This window comes from Penicillium pulvis (assembly GCF_028828015.1).
Source record: "Penicillium pulvis strain IBT 33274 chromosome Unknown scaffold_8_segment0_segment0, whole genome shotgun sequence".
NCBI lineage: Eukaryota > Fungi > Ascomycota > Eurotiomycetes > Eurotiales > Aspergillaceae > Penicillium > Penicillium pulvis.
In genome coordinates this window covers 2,807,241-2,827,907 of record NW_026643080.1, presented here as the reverse complement: position 1 = coordinate 2,827,907, position 20,667 = coordinate 2,807,241, and the positions used below count along the sequence as shown (strand labels likewise).

Genomic DNA, 20,667 nt, shown 5'->3' with positions numbered 1-20,667 from the left:
CGCCAGGAGTTCTATAGGGCCTTGATGTCCCATAGCGACCCTTAGCCCCATTTTTATGCTTTGGGATCAGTCTACCATTCGGGAGATCAGCATTGAATCGTAAGCCACGTCCCCTGAACAGGAATTTTGGCCGTTTCTTGGCTTTTGTCTAGTGGTTTGGAATTGAGGATCTCATGGACAACCCAATGCCTTATAAGTCGGGTCTGATCTGCTCTTCGTGATCCTTCTTCTCCAGTTCACTCTTTTGGAAACCACTTCCACTCATTCCACTTGACTCATCATGCGTCTTCAGACAGGCGCCTCTGCTGTGGCTTTCGCCGCGGCTGCTAGTGCCACCTCCCTCAGTGATGTGTGTACCGTTTCCAATGTGAAGGCTGCTCTGCCTTCCAACGGTACCATCCTGGGCGTTAATGTGCTTCCCTCGCTGGCTACCGCCAACACCGCCACTAGCGAGTCCTACAGCTACTGCAACGTCACTGTGACCTACACTCACCCCGGCAAGGGCGACACTGTTGTCGTTCAGTACGCTCTCCCTGAGCCTTCCGACTACAAGAAGCGTTTCTATGTTGCTGGAGGTGGTGGCTATTCTCTGTCGTCCACTTCCACCGGTGGTCTTGAGTACGGTGCTGTCGGAGGTGCTACCTCCGCTGGTTACGGTGCCCTGGATGGTACTACCTACGACGAGGTCGTCCTTTACGGCAACGGCTCTATCAACTGGGACGCCACTCACATGTTCGGCTACCAGGCACTCGGTGAGATGACCAAGCTCGGCAAGTATTTCACAAAGGGCTTCTACGGCCAGTCCGCCAGCTCCAAGCTCTACACCTACTACGAGGGCTGCTCCGATGGCGGTCGCGAGGGTATGAGCCAGATTCAACGCTACGGAGATGAGTACGACGGTGCCATTACTGGTGCTCCCGCCTTCCGCTACGGCCAGCAGCAGGTTAACCACCTACTCCCCAACGCCGTTGAGCACACCCTCGATTACTACCCTCCCCCTGCGCTCTGGCCAAGATCGTCAACGAGACCATCAAGGCATGCGACCCTCTCGACGGCCGCACCGACGGTGTCATCGCCCGTAGTGACCTCTGCATGTTGAACTTCAACATGTCCTCCATCATCGGCACAAAGTACTACTGCGCCGCTGAGTCCGCCACATCTCAGGGCTTCGGCTTCAGCAAGCGTGCTGAAGGTAGCACAACAAGCTACGAACCCGCTCAGAACGGCACCGTAACTGCCCAGGACGTCGCCGTCGCCCAGGGCATCGTCAACGGTCTCCACAACAGCAAGGGCGAGCGCGCCTACCTTGCGTGGCAAATCGGTTCCTCCTTCGATGACGCCGAGACGGAGTGGAACAACAACACCAATGCCTGGGAATTGGACATCACCTCCCTCGGTGGTGAATTCGTCGCCAAGTTCGTCGAGCTCGTTGACCTCGATAACCTCTCCTCCTTCGAAGGCGTTACCTACGACACCCTCGTCGAGTGGATGAACACCGCTATGGTCCGCTACATGGATACCCTCCAGACTACCCTGCCCGATCTTACTACCTTCCACGAGAACGGCGGTAAGCTCATCCACTACCACGGAGAGCAGGACAACTCTGTCCCCACCGCTTCCTCCGTCCACTACTGGCAGTCTGTCCGTGATATCATGTACCCCGGCATGTCGAGCTCTAAGAGCCTCTCCAAGCTGAAGGACTGGTACCAGCTTTACCTTATCCCTGGTGCTGCTCACTGTGGCACTAACTCCCTGCAGCCTGGTCCTTACCCCGAGGATAACATGCAGACCATGATCAACTGGGTCGAGAACGGAGTTAAGCCTATGCGTCTTAACTCAACTGTTTCTTCCGGCGACTATGCTGGTGAGACCCAGATGCTGTGCCAGTTCCCAACTCGTCCCCTGTGGAAGGATAACTCTACCTTCGACTGTGTCTTTGACAAGGCTTCTTATGAGAGCTGGACTTATGAGTTCCCCGCTTTCAAGGTCCCCGTTTACTAAGCGCTGGATATTGAAGTGCAGGTCACTTTTTCTCTGGGAGTACCTAGCCGTGTAGTATAGGTTTCCGATTGAGTCGAATTCCCTTCTATACGGATAAACTTATACATTTTAATTGAAACAGAATTAGAATTCACCACCGATTTTATTTTCCCATTGAGCATTGTTCCTGTTTCATCTCGCACGTAATCCGTCAAGTCGGAAAGTCTTTCCTGAATCATGTTGATGCAGGTACTTTCGAGGTCCATACCTATACTACACCTTATTGCCACACCTCAAAATCATAACTCCTTGGTACGGAATACGCGGTATGTATATGTCTTTCAAAGCACGAGCTTACTCATGGTATGATATTGATACGATGGTAATTCTCGATTTCACTCATCGAAAACTATCACGAAAACACTACAGACACCACAATTGTTTTGTGAAACTCTCTGATACTTGATTGCCTATGAGGGTCACCTGATAAGTAGAAAAGGGGCCAAATGGCTAGCTTACGATCCGCATCCACATCCACAGTCGTCAAGTCAATTCCAGCTATATTATTACTTGTATTATGGCGACTACGAATCCTTTAGACGGTACAAACTCTGGATTTAAAAAGGAATTAACAACGGCATTATCAATGCAGAGTCTGAATCCTTTAATCTCCTTCCCGGTAAGTGGAACCTTGAGATGAAGTCTCGCTAGAGGAACACACACTGACGCCGTTTTCCCATCTCAGAACAAATCGACATATCGGCAAATGAAGACTGCTTACGGGATTCGTATGACTGACCCTCGCGATGACAAGCAGCGTATTGAGGAGCTCAGTGGAGGACTACTAAAAGAAGTGTATATCTGGATTCTTGACAATGTCTATTTCAAACGATGGCGCTATGAGCGACAGGATCAACTGCTTAGGATCAGTGGAGCCCCTGGGCAGGGCAAAACAATGCTCGTATGTGGAATCATTGATGAGCTGATCAATTTTGCTTCCGAGACTTCGATGAAACCAGCTGCGAAGACTCCGATCGTCTCGTTTATTTTCTGCCAGGCAAATGACACGCGGACAAACACAGCTAATGCAGTTCTTCGTGGCCTAATCTTTATGCTCGTTGATCAGCGACCCTCGCTTATCTCCCATATTCGGCAATACTACGACAAGCGTGGGAAGCAGCTTTTTCAGGATGCTTATGCCTGGGAAACTTTATCGCAAATCCTTATTAGTATCCTTCAGGATCCGCGGTAACAGATACGTACGACCTATTTAATTACTGATGCTCTCGACGAATGTACTACGGGTCGAGATCAACTTCTGGAACTTATCGCCCGGCAACAATCGGCATATCCACATTCTAGATGGATCGTCTCGAGCCGCTCCTGGCCAGACATAGAAAAGGCTTTTGGCGTCACAACCCAACCACTGATAATGAATCGGTTTTTTCTCTAGACTACAGCCCCAGCAGCAGCTCATGGGGACCTGGAAGCGGAGAGGTAAACTTATTTCTTGGTCAGGAGTTTGCAACCCTGCTGCGTGAGAATGAAAACTTGCTCTCGCTGATTTCAGTGGGCGTTTCTAAACAGCAAATTTGAAAAGGAAAGGATGCTAAACAACTTTCGCAGACTGCTGCAACACTTCGCGAATTATCCCAAAGCAGAGATCTTGGAAGACCTGCACCGAGACCTTAGGAGCTTCGTCAGCTCTTATTCGGACAGGATCACCTGTGAGCTCTTTAACATGACAGACGTTGACGAAAAGTTAAACATCAAACCTCCAGTTCCAGAGACAGAGCGCGGACTTGCATCAGTCGCAAATCGTTCAATCCAGGAGAGGAGAGTGGAAGATTATATCCAAAGTTTATATCCGGGTCGTCCTCCCAAAATAGCAGAACCTGCTGCAGAAAGTGACCAAGAGTCCGTGGCTGAGGAATTTGGGGAGAATGAGCCGTATGAGGGATCTTTGCAACACCTGGCTCAAATTAAACACTATATTTTGGGAAGCACCGCCTACCAAAACCTCCTACACCGGCTTGAAGAATTCGTTCAGCCCTCGCTGTACTCTAAGATGCAGAATATGGCGAAAATGTGGTCAACTTCGGAATCCCAGAACCAGCACGATGCTGTGCGGTATAAAGTACGAAATCTTATCACAGAATTACAGCATGTGAATCCTCACGAATTTCAATTTGACTGGCATCAAGATGTATCTCCATTTTTCAGCTTTGTCAGCTACTATCAACACATACTCGAGCGTTGGGCCGGAGAGCGTTGGGATTGGTGGCCATTACCTCAATGTGTAAGACCACTGAAAGCATCAGAGACACTTTTACGATAGAAGTGTGTGGGTATCGATTGTATCCAGCTCTACTTAGCATATAAGTAGGTACTGATGGGTGTCATAGGTATGTGGTGAAGAGAGATGGCAGAGGCACTAATTGCTTTTGTCAAACGCCTTAGATCCATAATCAGAACTCTTCCCCTGGATACCGCGGCAAAGCAGAATACACTGCCTCCTCTTGGATCCAACTTGACCCCAAACAGCGCCCCGAACAATAGTCAAGTGTCTGACCAGGTCTCATACCAACGCCATGGAAGTCAGCAGCTAGGCAACCCGTCTTCCAATCCTTCAGATCATGTTCAATCAACGGGACTGGAGGATGAAACGTTGAATATGAGCACTACACAGAACCGCGTTCTTTTCCTCGCAAAACAAGGTGAAGATTATAGACTAGTACAGATCTGCGTGGATAATCTAAGTTCGCGCGCCTTCTTTTGTATACTTAAGAAGGAATATTTTCGCCTGAGAGGTATACTACGCGGTCGGTTTAGTGTGTGGAGGTACTCCCACTGTGACTTTTATAAAGTGATCACTCCTGTCCTGCACTCCGAGCATTCGAATTAACTCAAACAACAGTTCGAAAAGTTTGATGACCACGTATTTGCACCCATCAAGAAGGACGCATTCCCTGACCTTGCGAACACCGATTACGTGTATCTGCCAAAACCAATTAATAACATATCCCCGATCTCGGAGCACGAATGCACAAAACGCTTCTATGCGTGTCACAAGCCGCGGCCATCAATCCATCTGCACCATACATGTAAAATGATGGGAGCTCACTCCTTCGACATCCTGGAATTCCTCCCGAGGAGAAGGACCGAACTTGAGGAAGCAGGTGACAAGCGAGAAGATTTCTGGGAGATCTATGCTCGCGAAATCATCAGCATACGATGGATTATTTTCTACAATTTTATCTGTATTTTACCATTATTGGCGTTCTTTGTTGATTGAATCATACCCGGGGGGCATAGCACGGATTTACAAGATCCATCTATCCCGATTTCTATAATGATTTCGATGCTCTCTCTCTTTTGGAGTGTCTTTCTTAGCAGTCTACAGTTTTGGAAGTCACATTGAAGCGAACATGTGTTGAATGACCGTCTAGACCATAGCGACTCGGGTTTTGAATATTATTATGCTAGCTGGCACCCGTCTTTTTCAATATGTGGAAACTTGGTGGAGGTCCAGCCCTTCCACATGGAAAGTGGATCCCCAAGGGATACGGTGGAATGTCAGCCCTGTCAGGCCTAATGCCAATCTAGAACGTCTTGGCCTGCAGACAAACCCTAACAATAAGGAGGTATTGGCAAAGTATAACTGGTTAACGGTGTTCAGACATTTCGCCTCCGTTACACTAGTGCTAGTAGAGAAGGAAAACTTCCATTTTGGTAGATGTCATGTTTAGCGAGTTATAAGAGTGAATGAAATAGAAAAATTCAGGTGGCGTGGGTACTCCAAGTCCATTCAAGTGAATGCCGTCAGAAATGGATGGTCAACATTCAATTGGGTAACAGGTGTTCGTAAGTTACGATTTCGGCAAAAGCAACGGGCTTGAGTTTAGACTTGAAAGATCTCATTGACCAATTTACAAATACGGCGTCGACTACTCAAGACGAAATTCGTAAAACCAGTAATGATTTCATTGAAGTGAGATCATTCCATTGATGCGTAAGTCATGTCTATTCGTATAAACTCCATAAAAGCACTTTTACTTTTGGAACCCGTATTCATGAGAAAAGACATGTTCTTCAAAAATGTAAATCACAAAGAATAATAGGGAACAATGTAGATGTAAGGTGGAACATCATCCATATCAACTCACTCAAGCACCGAGGGTAAGAGTGAAGGCAGCGCTGGAAGAGCAGCTGCGGGTGTCAACATCATCGGGCATCTGGTAAGACTCAGAGCAGTCCTCATCACCAGCATCACAAGTAACAGTGGAGCAAGAGGCATCGTTGGAGGTGACGGAGAAACCCTTCTCGACGAACATGGAGGTCTTCAGCAGGTTGATGGAGGACATATCCCACCAGATGGTCTCGTCCTCCTTGGTGTACTCGAACTGCAGAACGGAGGACTCGGAGGTAGAGGTGGACAGCTTGATGGAGATACCGCCACCGTCGGAGTTGATCTGCCAGTCCTCGGTGTAGGAGCCATCCTCTTCGATGGTGACCATGTCTCCGGAGGTTTCGGAGGTGGTCCAGAGGTAGACGGTCGTGCCGAGGTTGTTGACGATGCTGACACCGGAGCCGCCGGTGGCAGTGGCGGTCTCAATGACGTCGGAGGTGGAGCTGGCGACAACGGAAGACGAGGTGGTCCAGGTGGGGGTCACGATGGGGGTAGGCTGAACGAAAGAGCTGGAGGTCGAGCTGGTAGAGGCGACCTGAACAGCGACCTGGACGACGGGCTCGCTGGTAGAGGTGGGGACAACGGCAGCCTCAGTGGAGGTAGGCTCAGCGACAACGTCGCCAGGGTGGATGGTGACCCATTCGACCTCGGTGACAACGTCGACAACAACAGCACGCTTGTCGTGGTGGTGAGCGTGGCCGTGGGGGTGAGCCGAGACCATACCGGTCAGGGCGGCGAGGCCGAGAGCAGCGATGACGCGCATAGTGGATAGATTGGTGTTTTTGATTTGGATCTTATGGAGAACAGATCAACAGGGACGGTTCGATTGCGAACTTGGGTATCGAAAGATTGGATCGAAAAGACCGGTCTGGTTATGCCTGTTCTACAGACGAGATTGATAAGGATTGGATATTGAAAGAAGGCTCAGCCTCGATTTCAATGGGTAAATGAATGAGTGGGACCGGATTGGATCGAAAGGACAGCAGGTGAAGAAAGGAAGAAGGAGAAGAGTGGAAAGGGAAGTCGTCAGCTCTTTATGTTCTAGGTGGAGAAGAGACCCCCGAGCCTGAAAGTGAAAGAAAACCTGAAACACACAGAAAAATAATAGAAAAATTACCCAAAAATACCAAAAGGCACCAGTCTAACTCTACTCTCCACTAATGGGGCCGTCCATCGCAATCTAGACGCCATAAGCCTTTCTACGCCCCTTCTGGTTCCTGACTTCCCGAGATCGCTAGTGAATTATGGTTGGCCCGGACTTTCAGAGAGGGCCTGTGTACCTAACGGTTTCTCTGCGATGATTCGCTGGAAGGGCGCCAGGAACGCAACTGAATGGAGATAATGGAGATCGGACCTCCACCGGGATGGGGCTGTCGGGTCAGTCAGGAACCAGTAGGAACCCCGGTGAGAGCGCGGTTTGTTTTCGAGTGGAGCCACTCATGGCTTGAAATCAGAAGAGATGACTCGTCATAGTGTGATGTGGGGAACGGACTTGTGCGAGGACTTGCTTTTCGGCTTATCGGATGTCAAAGCCACCCTCCATTGTCTCTGTACAGGTTTCACTCCCAACGTCTCGCTTATTACGTGGGTGAACAGATACGAATAGATGAAGTATACGAGCCAGGAATGCGACAATTCAAATCGTTCAATGTGTCAACCAGACGTGTCGGATCCTCGGATCACTCGCCATGTGTCAAAGCCATGCACTCTGTAAGGGTCAGGCACACCCGTACTTCTGCGCGCCCGGTATCCATGGGACAGGGTAATCAGGTACACGAATCCAATGGTTGAATTGTGCGGTGGCAACGTGTAAGTGGATCGTCAATCTCATCCCCATCCAATCAGGTGACATTCGTTCCTGAATGCACAGGCTACCATGGATCGATCTGAGGATTTTCATTTTTTTTCATTCCCTTATATTACTGTATCGATGCCCTGTCCAATGATTCATGCAGTTTCTGGTCGTTTAGGGCTACATCTACAAAATATGTATGAAAATTTGAAAAAATCAAAAATCAAAAATCAAAAGAAAAACCCCTCATTTTCCATACTATTGAGTCATACAAACTCCATTACTAATGGAAAGGGGGAATAATCTCCCCTGAATCTCATGCCAAGACTTTGACATTTTGGCTTACAAGTCGCCATAGACTTGGCTATAGATGAGCTGAGCTTATCTGCTGCCGTCGTAATAGTCTATTGCGCTTGCAAACTATCGATCTGTATATGGTCCCGGCCACGTCACGAGCGGGAAGTCAGTTGATACGGTCCACTGCATCCATGCCACCGGGTAAAGTTAATTACGAGGCATTACCTTGGGCAATATGCGAAGGTTTGCTTCAGTCGGTGAAGAAATGCCAAATAAATGCCAACGCATAATAGACGTGTGAATGTGCCCGGGTTGATGCCTGACGGAGAAGCACGGTGAAGGCCGATGAAGGTCAATGGGTTCGGCCGGGGCAGGTCATCGCTGTCTTTACCATAGCCACGTATACCGTCATGGGTGGATCAGTTCATAGGACTCAGATTTGGGGGTAATCTACGGAAGTAGAGCGCACGGGATGACATGACCACCAGTTCTACGTACTCGTATGCCCTGGATTACGTTGTTCCCCCTGAAATGGAGGGGTCATGTGTGACAACAAGAGCACTCTGGTACTCCGTACATGTATTTTCCTAGATTTCCCGGATAGGGGCCAATGAAAAACGACTGTTATTATCCAATCCTTCGATGGCATTCATTGCTGTCATTACTTCGTCTCATTCCCCAGGGAAATGCCTTTACTACTCTTGTCTACTCTTGTTTACTCTAGGTCACCTTCTACTGACGCCCATCCTAAATTTTATGAGACATTTCTTTCGTTTTGGAATTATGATTGCTGTCCATTGAAACCAATCATTATCGTACGATCTTATACAGTAACGACAAGCCATGGACTCTCCGAGCCAGGCAGTATCATGCGTCAGAGGACTCTAACAAAAATCCAGTGCTTCCAAGGTTCATACACTGAGCTCAATTCTTCAAAACATAAGGTATTTCCCTGATGCTCAAAAAGCCCCTATCATTATGCTATGCAAGTACTAATTCTATCCTGCCTTTCCAGTCCTGCCCCCCTCCTTGGCCACAATGAAGTCAATTGCTTTCTTTGCCCGGCCTTTGCCGGCAAGCCCTTTCGGACCTCGAATCTAAAAATTCACCAATGTGAAAGTCCGAATTCAAACTCCAGTTCACGGACTATAATAAGAAGGGGGTTGATGTGCACGGGGCGAAAAGTATTATTAGCACACGCTAGCCCGCACCCAACCAAAACAACCCACTTCCTTCATAAACCTCACCCGATGTGCATCTGCCTAGTGCTGAAACAATTGCAGGAGGGCATATGACCTCCGAGACATGCTTGGCAGTCATTTATGATCTGAATATGGATTATCGCCTGCCAAAACTGGTGGAGATCGGCATGTCCAACGCAACGAGGTCTGCTGCGAAAACGCCCCTAACGGCGTGCGACTGTTGGATCGAAGCTGCGCGCTGGTCAGATACTGACTTCATGTTTATACTACGGTAACTATGGCGAAACTACTAATCGCCTTTCATTACAATTTACAGGGAAAGACACTTTAGTGTAAATATCATTGCTATCAAATTGCACAATATCAGAGCACATGCATCATTTGGGTATCATCAAGTTCGTCGGATCATGTGGTGCATGTGAGACTTTTGCAGGCCCTCAAACATTATCAATTTTTGTTGATCTCCGTCTTGGCCTAAACCCAGGAATCATTGTCAACCTCCTCTCCCTTGTTCTGGATCCGTCGGTGTTCGTAGCTATCAGCTGATCCATGATAGCTTACTGTGTTCGTGTCCCATTCGCCGTGGTTAGCGGATGCAGCATTCATACCCTTATTCTGGCTTCGTCGCTGTTCGTAGCTATCAACTGATCTATGATGGCTTCCCATGCTCGGGCCCCATAGGCTGTGATTAATGGGTGTAGTATTCGGTCGATCCAGCCAAAAGGTTGCTGTATTCTTTGGTATGTTCGTGTGCCAAGGGCCCACACCTCCCCAATAATCACAATCACCCGATTCACAATGTTTGGCCTTATTCCTGCGTCGCCACTCCTGCTGCTCGGTCTCCCGAGCACCACTCACATCCTCCTTCGCTTTGCTCGCACTGGCATCATTGACTTCCGCACTGATTCGCATCATGTTCACGTTCATCTCTGCAACCTGAGCGCAGACCTCGGCGGCAGACTTGATGATTTTCGCGGCGGCTTCATTAAGACTGGCCACGTTTGCCTCCAGACCTGCCACATCCGCCCTCGTCTTCATTGTAGTCTTCATCGATGCATGTGCATGAATCTTGTTGCTCATCTGAAGCGCGTTGAATTCGATCTTTCCAGCCTCTTCCATCAGATGACATGCATATGAGCTGATTTGAGAGGCATCTTCAGCAAGCTGATGAATCGAGTTCCTGGGTTTATTGGCCCGCATCCTTTCGCCAATGCATTCCAGTTCCTTGCGGTGGTGTTTCAGATGGAATTCGTGCATGTCAGCAAGCCCGGACTCCAGCGTGCCCTCCCATGGATCTCGAACCATGCCTGTAATGGTATCAGTAAATGTTTATTCTGTTGGATGTTGGGGTTATAACGTACGTCGGGGGTGTGGTAGATGCTCCTCTCGGAACCAGGAAGACTCTCGGTTCCAAGAAGATGGGTATCCCGGGTGTGGACCTCGAAATTCAGTACCGGAATCAGACATTGTTTCAAAGAAGCGTTGCTTGAGTGGGATTCTGTTCGAAGGGAAGAGTGGTAGGTGTTGTAAGGAGGGAGAGAGGTGGAATAATAGCAAAGATTGTGAGTTGGTGAATTCACTGGAGGGCTTATTTGCACGTTGTTTTGCAGTGAATAGAGGTAAGTGGGTGAAGTCAGATGAGAGTATTGAACTAATTTAATATTCTACCGAATACATTTCAAGCCATGTCCACGCCTGCTATGTAGCTATCATTTCAGCATTGTTTCCTCATCCAACCAAGTTCAATTGACCACCCTTGAGCTCTTACCTTCATTCTTGAAGGTATCAAACATTGCTTCGGGCTCTGCTAGATTCAATATTTGCATGATCTCATATCAAAGTCGCCATCCATTTTGGGCCTAGTGCATCGAGAGGGTCGATGGCCTCTTTCGGTGTGAACAAAAAACATCTCGCAATATTATACAAAAGCTCGTCTACCTATGGACCTTTTTCCAAGCTCAACAGAGAGATTGACATGGACGGAGATCACCGTTCAGGCCCACGATCCCATCGGTAGAGCTCGGCTAATGACTGCCGTGCCAACCGAAAAACGGGCACCTCATTCGTTTGACTAATGGAAACCCCATGGAGTACGGGCCCCCACTGTGGAGGATCGGGGTAAAACCACGTCTTTAAAAGGGTTCAGGTGTTCAAAATGCATGTCAAGCTGGTTCGCAGAGGGAATGCTCGCGGATATGGCAGAGAAGGTATCCTCGGGTGGTGAGAACAGTACCCAGCAACAATATACAGCCCCAGAGGCGAAGATTTGCACTCAACACCATGAAATTGCCAAACCGAAGATCAATGGAGGTTTACAGGCTTGGTTGGCTGTGATAGCTTTATTCTGTGTTTTTGTAAACTCCTGGTCGGTTTTTCCCAGATTGAACTGATGTGTACTGCGCTAATATGCTCACAGGGGAATTCTTACAACCTACGGCGCTTTCCAGGAGTACTATACAACTGTCTTATTGTCTGATCAGTCGCCTTCGGCGATCTCCTGGGTGGGAAGTGTTCAAGCAACGCTGATCCCTATGGTTGGTATAGTTTCCGGGCCATTGGTTGACTCAGGATATCTGCGCCCGTTGATGGTGATCGGGAGCTTCTTGACTGTCTTTGGATTGATGATGACCAGTCTTGCGACAGAGTATTACCAGGTAACATGCTTCTTGGGTCGACTCAGCGAAGTATAACTGACAATGCTTTAGATTCTTCTCGCACAAGGATTTTGTATCGGATTGGGTGGTGGCATCTCCTACATCCCAGCTCTGGCAGTGGTTTCAACAAGCTTCACCACCAAACGTCCCATCGCGATCGGCTGTGCATCAATTGGATCTAGTATTGGCGCGGTCATCTTCCCCGTGATGTTCCGCCAACTGCAGCCCAAAATCGGGTTCCCATGGGCAGTGCGTTGCATCGGCTTCGTAAGCCTGTTGATGGCCATCATCGCCTGTTCAATCCTCTGTTGCCGCCCAGTCCATCAATCTCGAGCACGCAGCCTGATCGACTGGACCGCATTCCGCGAGCCGCCATTTATGCTTTTCTCAGTATCGCTTACTTGCGTGATGCTGGCATACTACGTCCCCATCTTCTATGTCGCCTCCTACGCCGAAACAGCCGTGCAAACAACGACCAGTCTGGCATTCTACATGGTCGCTATTGTGAATGGGTCCTCCGTCTTCGGGCGCATTGTCCCCTACTTACTCGTTGCGTATGTGAAGCCGATCATCATTTTGACGTTCTGTGTTACGGCCTCGGCTATTGCAATGTTCACTTGGATTGCTGTCACCAACATTCCCGGGTTTATTGTGTGGGCGTGCTACTGGGGTATTTTGAGTGGTGTGCTTGTGACAGCTCCAACTTCTATTGTTGCGCATCCGGTCTTTTGTCCTAATCCGAGGTATATGGGCACTCGGCTGGGTATGATGTGGGGGATTTCTTCGTTAGGTGCACTGGCTGGGGCACCGATTGCGGGAGCGTTGATCAATCTTGACACGGCTTATTTTCTACGAGCTCAGGTCTTTGCGGGGTGTATGATGGTCGGGGCTATGTTGTTACAGTGTTGGCCGGCCTTGAAGGTCATGAAATATGATCGAGATAATCCTCGTTGAAAGATCCTTACGTCAAGTCTAGCTTTATATATATTCGCATGCGTGGCTGTAGTAAATTTCCACATGGATTTATAACGTTACCACCACCCGCTCTTAACTACTAACTATGTACTTCGATTAGGAATAGGAAGCGTTTCGCCTTGATTGGGTATACCTTCAACCTTGGAAGGATATACATTTCAAGGAATATCCAGGCCTTGTTAATGCAGGCGGGGCAGTCTCCACTGTAACGGGCCGCTGGGATCCTGTATCATGCCCATACTAGTTCGCCCCATAATTCCCGTCAATGGATACCAAACACCTAACCACGACGATGTGTGTCAGGTATATTGAAACTTTAAAATAACCTTGGAATCGGGGCCAATGATTATATTATGAAGACTGTTGCCTTAGGTGTACATCTTGCTGACTGAGCCGGGCTGTTGGCCAATAGCAACCCAGGCGCCCGGACGTCAAGCTCATGATGACTTCATTTGGCTCGATCCAACCTTGATTCCACCCCATGATATCAATGTCTCAGGGAATGTATGTCATACGAAAGGAGGGGGAATTCGCCATAGAGAATTGACTTCCAAAAATACTGTGTTCATACTCTCCATCCTTCCATCTTGATATATACCACTGAATAATCCCACTGAAACGTTGGGATCAAGCTTGGATTCTTCTTCTTAATAAACTCATCGAAGTCTACATTGAAAATGCCTGAGTCACCCCCCCACAACCACCCTCGTACCTCCGTCTCTGGCGGCTCCGGCGCCACACCCACCCCCGCCAACAACGTAGGCGGAGGCACCGGCTGGGGAGATACTGGCTTTCAGAAAGGCGGATCCCACGATCCCAATGAACCTCGTGAGGGATTTGGACACGTTGAGGTATGCATACAATACCATTAAGGAGCAAACAATACTAATTTCGGATGTCCATATCTATAGGCCGCCAATCCGCGTGGCACAATGGGGGAAGCACTTGGTCTGAAGGAACAGAAGAACCATGCCAGAGACAATTTCATGCAGCGTATAGATGATGCTGATGGGAATGTGAAGCCGACGACTGCCAGTGGTGAACCAACGTGTGCCAATGAGGATCATAGTTTCATGACCCAAAAGCCTGGTGGTTCGGACACTTGGCCGGGATGGGGGACTATGAAAAATGTCCTTGCACCGTAAGTGTTTCTCGGGTATCTGCTTAATTGCATTGCTGACACTGGCGTAGTAAGCCTGGGCCTTCGAGCTAAACTCGATGCTCGGGGCTAAGAGCTTGCTCTTTAGAGCTAGGTTTCTTGCCTTGATAGATATTGGTTCAGTCCTGTTTGCCCCAGTTCTTTGCGGGGTATCTGGGAGATGTTCGAAATCATGGTGGCGGCCATCACGTCTTCAACGAGATAATGTATTATTAATAGCAATGAAATTCGCAACCAAAAAAATGACTTTGGTTAAATAACGTGAATGTCTACTTGGCTCCTTGTCGCTGCCCATAAGATTGACATGCTCGCGCCCGCTGCACGCGCTATAAACGACCAGTGACTAAATTGAGTCACAACTGCTTTTTGCATAGGATCACTAGCGACGAGCCATCTAGACCGGTTCAAAGCTTGGTATTACTCAAATGAAGTGCTTCTGAGTCCCATGACTTGCTCGAACAGCCCTGAGAATTGTGATATGTGAGCTGGAACATATTGGGGCGACCGCGCCTCACCGCCTTCCTTGGCGCCAGCATCAAAAAACCTCCAACTCTCTACTTACCCAGTTTGCCAAAGAGATCTTGTTACCTTGAATTGCCCTACCGTGTGACGCATTCAATATGGCTGCAGAACAGAGAAAATTGCTCGAGCAGCTTATGGGCGGTATGTCACTCCCCCCTCTTAACACCTATCATTCCAGCTCCAAGAACCCACCAAGTTCTCCGAACCAAGCTAACAACAACCTACCTTCCAGCTGACCAACTGATTGGTACTGGTGCCCAGGGTCGCAATGCTCAGCTTGCCATCACAGACGCGAAAGTCTGCCGCTCCTACCTTGTAGGCACCTGCCCTCACGACCTCTTCACCAACACCAAGCAAGATCTTGGCCCATGCCCGAAAGTACATAGCGAGGGATTGAAGACGGAGTACGACACAGCTTCGTCGGCAGATAAGGCAAAATGGGGCTTCGAATTCGACTACATGCGCGATATGCAAAAGTACATTGATGATTGTGACCGGAGGATCGACACGGCCCAGCGCCGTCTGGAGAAAACGCCGGATGAGATCCGACAAACTAACGACCTGGTATGTTCCAATTTCTGCAATTGACTTTCATTTCATATGATAGACAGTGCTGGTTCTAATCTATCGCTACCCGCTACAGCTTAAGCAAATCGCCGACCTCAACAACACAATCAACACAGGCCTCCTGGAGGTCTCCGTCCTCGGCGAAACCGGCTCCGTCGCAATGGCCATGAACGAAATGCATAAGGTCCGAACAACTAAATACCAAAAGGAGGCTGCCGAGCGCGATCTCAAGAACCTGCAGGATACATCTGGTCCCTCCGGACACCAGAAGCTACAAGTTTGCGACGTCTGCGGCGCCTACCTGAGTCGACTTGATAATGACCGTCGACTGGCTGATCACTTCTTCGGAAAGATGCATATGGGATACTCGGATATGCGCAAGACTTGGAAGAAGCTTAGCGCTGAGCTGAAGGGTCGTGCGCCCCCAGTGCGTCACCACGAGGAGGAAGATCCGTACAGTGCAGGTGGTCGGGCAAACGCTGGCCGTGGTTCGCGTTATGGTGGAGGTGGAGGCGGTGGAGGATACAGACGTCGTGGTGGACGGTGGTGAGGGGTTGTGGGAATTTATTACGGGTCTCGTGGTACTTTTATTCTGGTGTTTTTGCATAGCGCTGGCGTTGTTCCGTGGAAGATGCTCGGCAATGGGAAGTTATTTGCCATGTGCTCAATATATCCCTGTCTTGTCTCATACATTGTCTTCATGTTTATGAAAAGATATGTTCTCCAATGTTACGTATTGTGTAATCAGTAGTGATTGTTTGTAGGATTTGAGCTACAGGAGAGCGTTAGCATGTAAAAGGCCCATTCCGACTCCGGGGGACAATCTTGAAATGTGGGAAATATATTTTACGAGGACCGGACGGTGAGGGCCGTCAGATCGAACGGCAATGGTTAACAACTATTCAAGAAGAGAATTGATGGCCCAGGAAGGTTTACAGTAGAATTACGAGGACCTTGAATGGCACAGACCAGAAAATTGCATTTTGAGGACTAGCTCACAGAGTTATGGCTATCCTGTGTTGGTATCCCATATCCATAAACCCCCTCAAGGACCTAACGTCCTGAACACCGGATATCAATTAACAGTCCCTTGGCCCACCGCAATCAGTATCGAAAATCAGAGAACTGTACAGTACAAAGGTAATGGCATGACGTCGTAGAAGTGGATCAGGCGTGGCCGTTTGCCTGAGTGTCGAAGAGCGCCTGCATCAGCGCTTCATAGTTCGCGGCGGCGGCGGGCTGGCGGACAAGAATGTCGCGCACGACGTTCAACTGGGCCGTGTCCACGTTGGGCGCGGTCTGGAGGAGTTTCTGGATGGCAGGCGAATTCACTGCCTGTGCACCCAGCACCTGCAAGGCTGCGGGCATGCCGATGAGACCTGGTTGGTAAGGCGGGAGAGGATGCTGCTGCGGCATCTGGCCAGAAGGGAATTGGTTGGGAGCAGTAGGATTGGTCGATGAAGGAGTAAAGCCAGGGAACTGCCGGGAAGCTGGACCGTAAGCAGCTTGAGGCGTGTTACCAGCTGCCGTGAGGGGGCTTGCTGAAGCTTGGGGCTCCATGCTGGGCTGGTGAGAGGAAGGTTGAACGGAGGGAGGTTGAGAGTCACCGGTCTTGACGACAAAGACAATGAGGAGGAGACGTTCCTCAATGAGACCGTCGCCGAGATTCGTGTTTTCAAGGAGGTTGATGAAATCAGGAAGTTTGGTTGTGTCTTTTTCAAGAGGAACGATGTAGGTGTCTTTGACGGCGGGGAGGGGGTGCTTGCCAATGACACCGTAACGTTGACGGTTGTAAAAGTAATTGAAGAGTCTATTGAAACCTTCACGATCTTCGTCCCCACTAGGGCTACTGATTGCGATGACGGACACGTCCGTTGAGGAGCTCCACCGCAAACCGCAAAGGTAATTGTTTGCTCGCGCAATGTCAATTCGGCCATCTACTAGCAATTCCTCAGGTGCCAACTGACTCCAAGGAATCCGGCCGCTTAGTTCTGCACCGCAAACATGTTTCGCAGTGGACGAAAATTTAGCCACAGGCTCCATAGTAACTTTACCGCGCCAGACAACGCCCTCGTCAGAAAATTCTTGCGGTGAATACGGTGGAGACTCGATTTCATCCTCTTGCAGCATCCGATCAATCTCGGCATCCGCCTGAATTGTGCCGCGAGGGACTGGCTCACGGATATTGGGAGCAACCTCTGGGAAGACATGGTCTCCATGCCCACCGTCCGGGGAATGACCTCGAGATTGCCCGTCACCTTTCGATTGAGCTACCTTCGGAGTAACTGGGCTCTGGTTTCCAGGGCTGCCATCGGCATCAGTTGCTCGGCGCGGAATGGCTGAGAATACAGATTCTGCTGCCACATTGTGGGTTTCATCCTCGATAAGCTCCTCTCCTTTATGTGTTCGACGGATTCGTGGACCCTGCTCTTGGATAATAATGTGCTGTCGCTCTGCTTCTCGCTTAATCTCTGCATCCTTTCGCTGCAACTCCTCGCTGGCCATCTCCTCGGATTTCATCATAGAGAGTGTGTCAGATGAGACACTACCTACAAGTAAACGATCCCGTAGAGAATGATTCTTCTTTACGTTGAACAAGATCGCTCGCAATTGCGACTTATATGGTTCAGTAGGCTCCCCTGTCCCCTCGCAGATGTTCTGATACATGGCACCTTCGACAGAGAGACCGAGTTGCCGTGCAGTATCTTCTGCCGACTGCCCATCGGGCAAGGAGAAGGATTCCTTCTTCTGAGCTGCAGTAATCTGGTCTACAAAGAACTTGATGAGAGCATTGGCAGCACTCTTGCGGGCAGGCAGCACAAGCTCTTCCACAGTGGCGACGGGAGGAGACTCAATCTTGACCTTTGTAGCTGCTACAGTAGTAGACGGCGGGGAGGTCCGTTGCTGCTTCACTTGGGGGCCCTGTATCAAACATATTAGCCTACTGAATGTGCGCCCAAGAGAAAAACGTGTTCTTACCAAGGCCGCGTCCGCCTCCACACTCTCCTCCAACTTGCGCTTGTTGGTGCTAGACCGTCGCGAGTCTCCAGCGTGTCCATTATTCTCTGGCTCGGCCGATGCTGTTGCTGCTGGGGTGGGGGAGTGAGGAGGACCAGGTGTTGCCGATGTTCCAGTGCGAGCAGGAGTGCTAGCCTCCGTCTTGCTCTCGCTGGGTCGGCTCTTCCGGCTACTCCCCTTCTTGCCCTTCTTGCGCTTAGATTTCTTATCCTCAGCCTCCTGTCGTCGCCGCTCGGCAACCTCTTCCCAAGGCTTTTCACCCCTGGCGATTTTCTCCAGCAGCTCTTTGTGGTTCTCGGGTCGACATTGTTCGCAGTAGTATTGGTCCGGCTCGGCGCCCTTGGCAAATACAAGGCCCATGCAGTCATTGTGTTGCCATGCTGAGCATTGGTCACAGCAGATCATGTCTCGCTCCACATCCTCCTCTTCTTCGTACTCGCCGCAAATGCATCGAATGATCTCCTCTTCTTCTCCATCTTCGCTAGGTCCCGGGGTAGGTTCCGCGGAGGCTTTGCTGCCGGACTTTTCTTTGGGGCTCTTGCCTTTGCCTTTCTTCGATGGGGCGTCCGGTAATTCGAGGTTCTTGTGCTGGCCTTTGGTCGCTCGACCCGATCGTCGTGGTTCGTCTGGCATAGTTATTAGCGGGCTATTCAGATGCTGCCGGTCTTTGCTGCCGGTCCTCTCCCAATGGCGGGTTGCGTGTAAGGCAGCACCTGGGAGATGGTTGGTGTACGATTGCTTACCAGCCATGACACAAACGCGGGCTAGGTCACCCAAATGTACTACACGGCGCGATCAAAATAAGAAAGAAAGAATAATTCTGTTTCTTCAACAGATGCGCGCCTGCCCCAGCAATCACGAAAAGTCTCTACGGGCTTCAAAGGGGCTAAGGTAATACACAAAAGAGGAAAGACAAAGCCCACTGTGGTGAACGGTATTACTTGGTCACCAAAGCCGATCCTCCCGCTCTGTTTGGGGACAACTGCGCAGTATGGTGGCAAGAAGCAATACGCTGGGATGTGTTGGGATGTATTTTGACGTAGTCTGCGATCCCTTGCTGCGCGTCAGTCGCGACACCTAAGCTTGAGCGGGGTCGCGTGCGGTAATTGAAGTAGTAGCGCTTTCAGTGGCGATTCAGAAAAGAGCACGAACGCGGCAGTTGAATCAGCGACATGCGCCCTAGCACGCAACACAAAGGCGATGGTAAGGTGTTGTGGGGTGAATAAGAAGGATGGAATGTGAACGGAACACAAGAGAACCCAAGGAGAGAATGAAATCGGTGGCTTTTGTTGCTGAGGTCAGCAGATCACATGATCATGAACCAGGGCATAATTAATCTAGTTGCTGATTGCTTCAGCCCGAAGCTTCTCCAGGTTCCCCACTCTGCGCAAAAGGCAAAATCCACTTTGCAAACCAACCTGAAACTTCTCATAATTCTAGACTTTTTCCCTTCCTCTGCCTCTTCATCATCCAAACGACGATTCAGCCGATCTTCTTCCCTTCCAGAATCATGGCGGATGTACGATCCCTTCTCCGAAACGAACTAGCCTCGCGCAAGGGCACGTCGCCAAACACCACGGGAAATCGCGTCACCAAGAAACGCAAGGTCGATAATAATGATGGCGTGATGCGAAAGAAATTACGATCAACAAGCTTAGAATCTGTCACCCCGTCAGACGCGCCAGCGGACCCATCACCGAGGAGTGTTGAGGACCCTACGACTAGCGAGATACTGGAGCCTGTGGAAGAGGATGGTGTCGCTGGACCGGATCTCCCCGTTGACGAAGTCGAAGAGGATCCTGCACTTTCCCAACAACCATCAGATCAAGCAGCAACAACCTCAGCGCCAACACAAGAGGTCCCTGGGACCGTGGACGAAGATGAGTGGGCTGCATTCGAACGAGAGGTAGCCGAACCAAGCCGAATGCCAGAGGCACCAGCTGCCCTTTCCGCGGCGGCCACAATATCCGCTGCACCTGTTTCCGCAGATGAACTCGCAGTGCAGCAAGAAAAAGACAACGCAACTACGTCACGAACCCGCGAAGCAGAGTTGGAGGGTGACCGCGAGGATGCGGCACGGTTTATGGAAGAAGAATTCGATGAGATGGATCAACTTGAGGAACGCGTCCGCAGATTGAAACATATGCGTGAAGAACTAAGAGAGAAACGTGCGCGCGATGAGGCCCAGGACCGTCCTATGGTTTCTGAGGAACCCCGTGCAGAGGAAAGCGACAGTGACGACGACGACGAAGACGAAGATTGGGACGATTGGAGATTCAAATGAATTATGTGGAATGAGGACGACCCTTTAC

General features: G+C 49.7%; 10 protein-coding genes across 10 annotated transcripts; 7 read left to right on the top strand and 3 right to left on the bottom strand.

The window, feature by feature from the left end:
* Positions 1–280: 280 nt before the first annotated feature.
* Positions 281–2,001, top strand: N7503_010474 (Tannase; the record flags this gene model as incomplete). The annotated part of the gene is made up of 2 exons (XM_057070020.1): positions 281–967; positions 1,015–2,001. The coding sequence occupies 2 exons, from the start codon at positions 281–283 to the stop codon at positions 1,999–2,001; spliced, it is 1,674 nt and encodes a 557-aa protein (XP_056916631.1).
* Positions 2,002–2,626: 625 nt separating this feature from the next.
* N7503_010473 (Vegetative incompatibility protein HET-E-1) lies at positions 2,627–3,232 on the top strand (the record flags this gene model as incomplete). Its single annotated transcript, XM_057070019.1, has 2 exons — positions 2,627–2,659; positions 2,726–3,232. The coding sequence occupies 2 exons, from the start codon at positions 2,627–2,629 to the stop codon at positions 3,230–3,232; spliced, it is 540 nt and encodes a 179-aa protein (XP_056916630.1).
* A 489-nt stretch (positions 3,233–3,721) lies between these two features.
* Positions 3,722–4,539, top strand: N7503_010472 (uncharacterized protein; the record flags this gene model as incomplete). The annotated part of the gene is made up of 3 exons (XM_057070018.1): positions 3,722–4,117; positions 4,145–4,279; positions 4,453–4,539. The coding sequence occupies 3 exons, from the start codon at positions 3,722–3,724 to the stop codon at positions 4,537–4,539; spliced, it is 618 nt and encodes a 205-aa protein (XP_056916629.1).
* A 1,607-nt stretch (positions 4,540–6,146) lies between these two features.
* On the bottom strand, positions 6,147–6,932 carry N7503_010471 (uncharacterized protein; the record flags this gene model as incomplete). The annotated part of the gene is made up of 1 exon (XM_057070017.1): positions 6,147–6,932. The coding sequence occupies one exon, from the start codon at positions 6,930–6,932 to the stop codon at positions 6,147–6,149; it is 786 nt and encodes a 261-aa protein (XP_056916628.1).
* Positions 6,933–9,934: 3,002 nt separating this feature from the next.
* Positions 9,935–10,927, bottom strand: N7503_010470 (uncharacterized protein; the record flags this gene model as incomplete). Its single annotated transcript, XM_057070016.1, has 2 exons — positions 9,935–10,767; positions 10,822–10,927. 2 exons carry the CDS (start codon positions 10,925–10,927, stop codon positions 9,935–9,937), a joined length of 939 nt encoding a protein of 312 aa, XP_056916627.1.
* A 728-nt stretch (positions 10,928–11,655) lies between these two features.
* Positions 11,656–13,068, top strand: N7503_010469 (putative MFS monocarboxylate transporter; the record flags this gene model as incomplete). Its single annotated transcript, XM_057070015.1, has 3 exons — positions 11,656–11,825; positions 11,877–12,114; positions 12,166–13,068. The coding sequence occupies 3 exons, from the start codon at positions 11,656–11,658 to the stop codon at positions 13,066–13,068; spliced, it is 1,311 nt and encodes a 436-aa protein (XP_056916626.1).
* A 698-nt stretch (positions 13,069–13,766) lies between these two features.
* On the top strand, positions 13,767–14,234 carry N7503_010468 (uncharacterized protein; the record flags this gene model as incomplete). The annotated part of the gene is made up of 2 exons (XM_057070014.1): positions 13,767–13,940; positions 14,001–14,234. 2 exons carry the CDS (start codon positions 13,767–13,769, stop codon positions 14,232–14,234), a joined length of 408 nt encoding a protein of 135 aa, XP_056916625.1.
* Positions 14,235–14,868: 634 nt separating this feature from the next.
* Positions 14,869–15,881, top strand: N7503_010467 (LUC7 domain-containing protein; the record flags this gene model as incomplete). The annotated part of the gene is made up of 3 exons (XM_057070013.1): positions 14,869–14,911; positions 15,003–15,334; positions 15,414–15,881. Coding segments are annotated over 3 exons (843 nt in total), but the record flags the coding sequence as incomplete, so codon positions are not given.
* Positions 15,882–16,504: 623 nt separating this feature from the next.
* On the bottom strand, positions 16,505–19,585 carry N7503_010466 (uncharacterized protein; the record flags this gene model as incomplete). The annotated part of the gene is made up of 2 exons (XM_057070012.1): positions 18,317–19,585; positions 16,505–18,259 (listed from the first exon to the last, which is right to left on the bottom strand). The coding sequence occupies exons 1-2, from the start codon at positions 19,103–19,105 to the stop codon at positions 16,505–16,507; spliced, it is 2,544 nt and encodes an 847-aa protein (XP_056916623.1). The 5' UTR covers positions 19,106–19,585.
* A 280-nt stretch (positions 19,586–19,865) lies between these two features.
* On the top strand, positions 19,866–20,639 carry N7503_010465 (uncharacterized protein; the record flags this gene model as incomplete). The annotated part of the gene is made up of 1 exon (XM_057070011.1): positions 19,866–20,639. The coding sequence occupies one exon, from the start codon at positions 19,866–19,868 to the stop codon at positions 20,637–20,639; it is 774 nt and encodes a 257-aa protein (XP_056916622.1).
* Between the last annotated feature and the right edge of the window lie 28 nt (positions 20,640–20,667).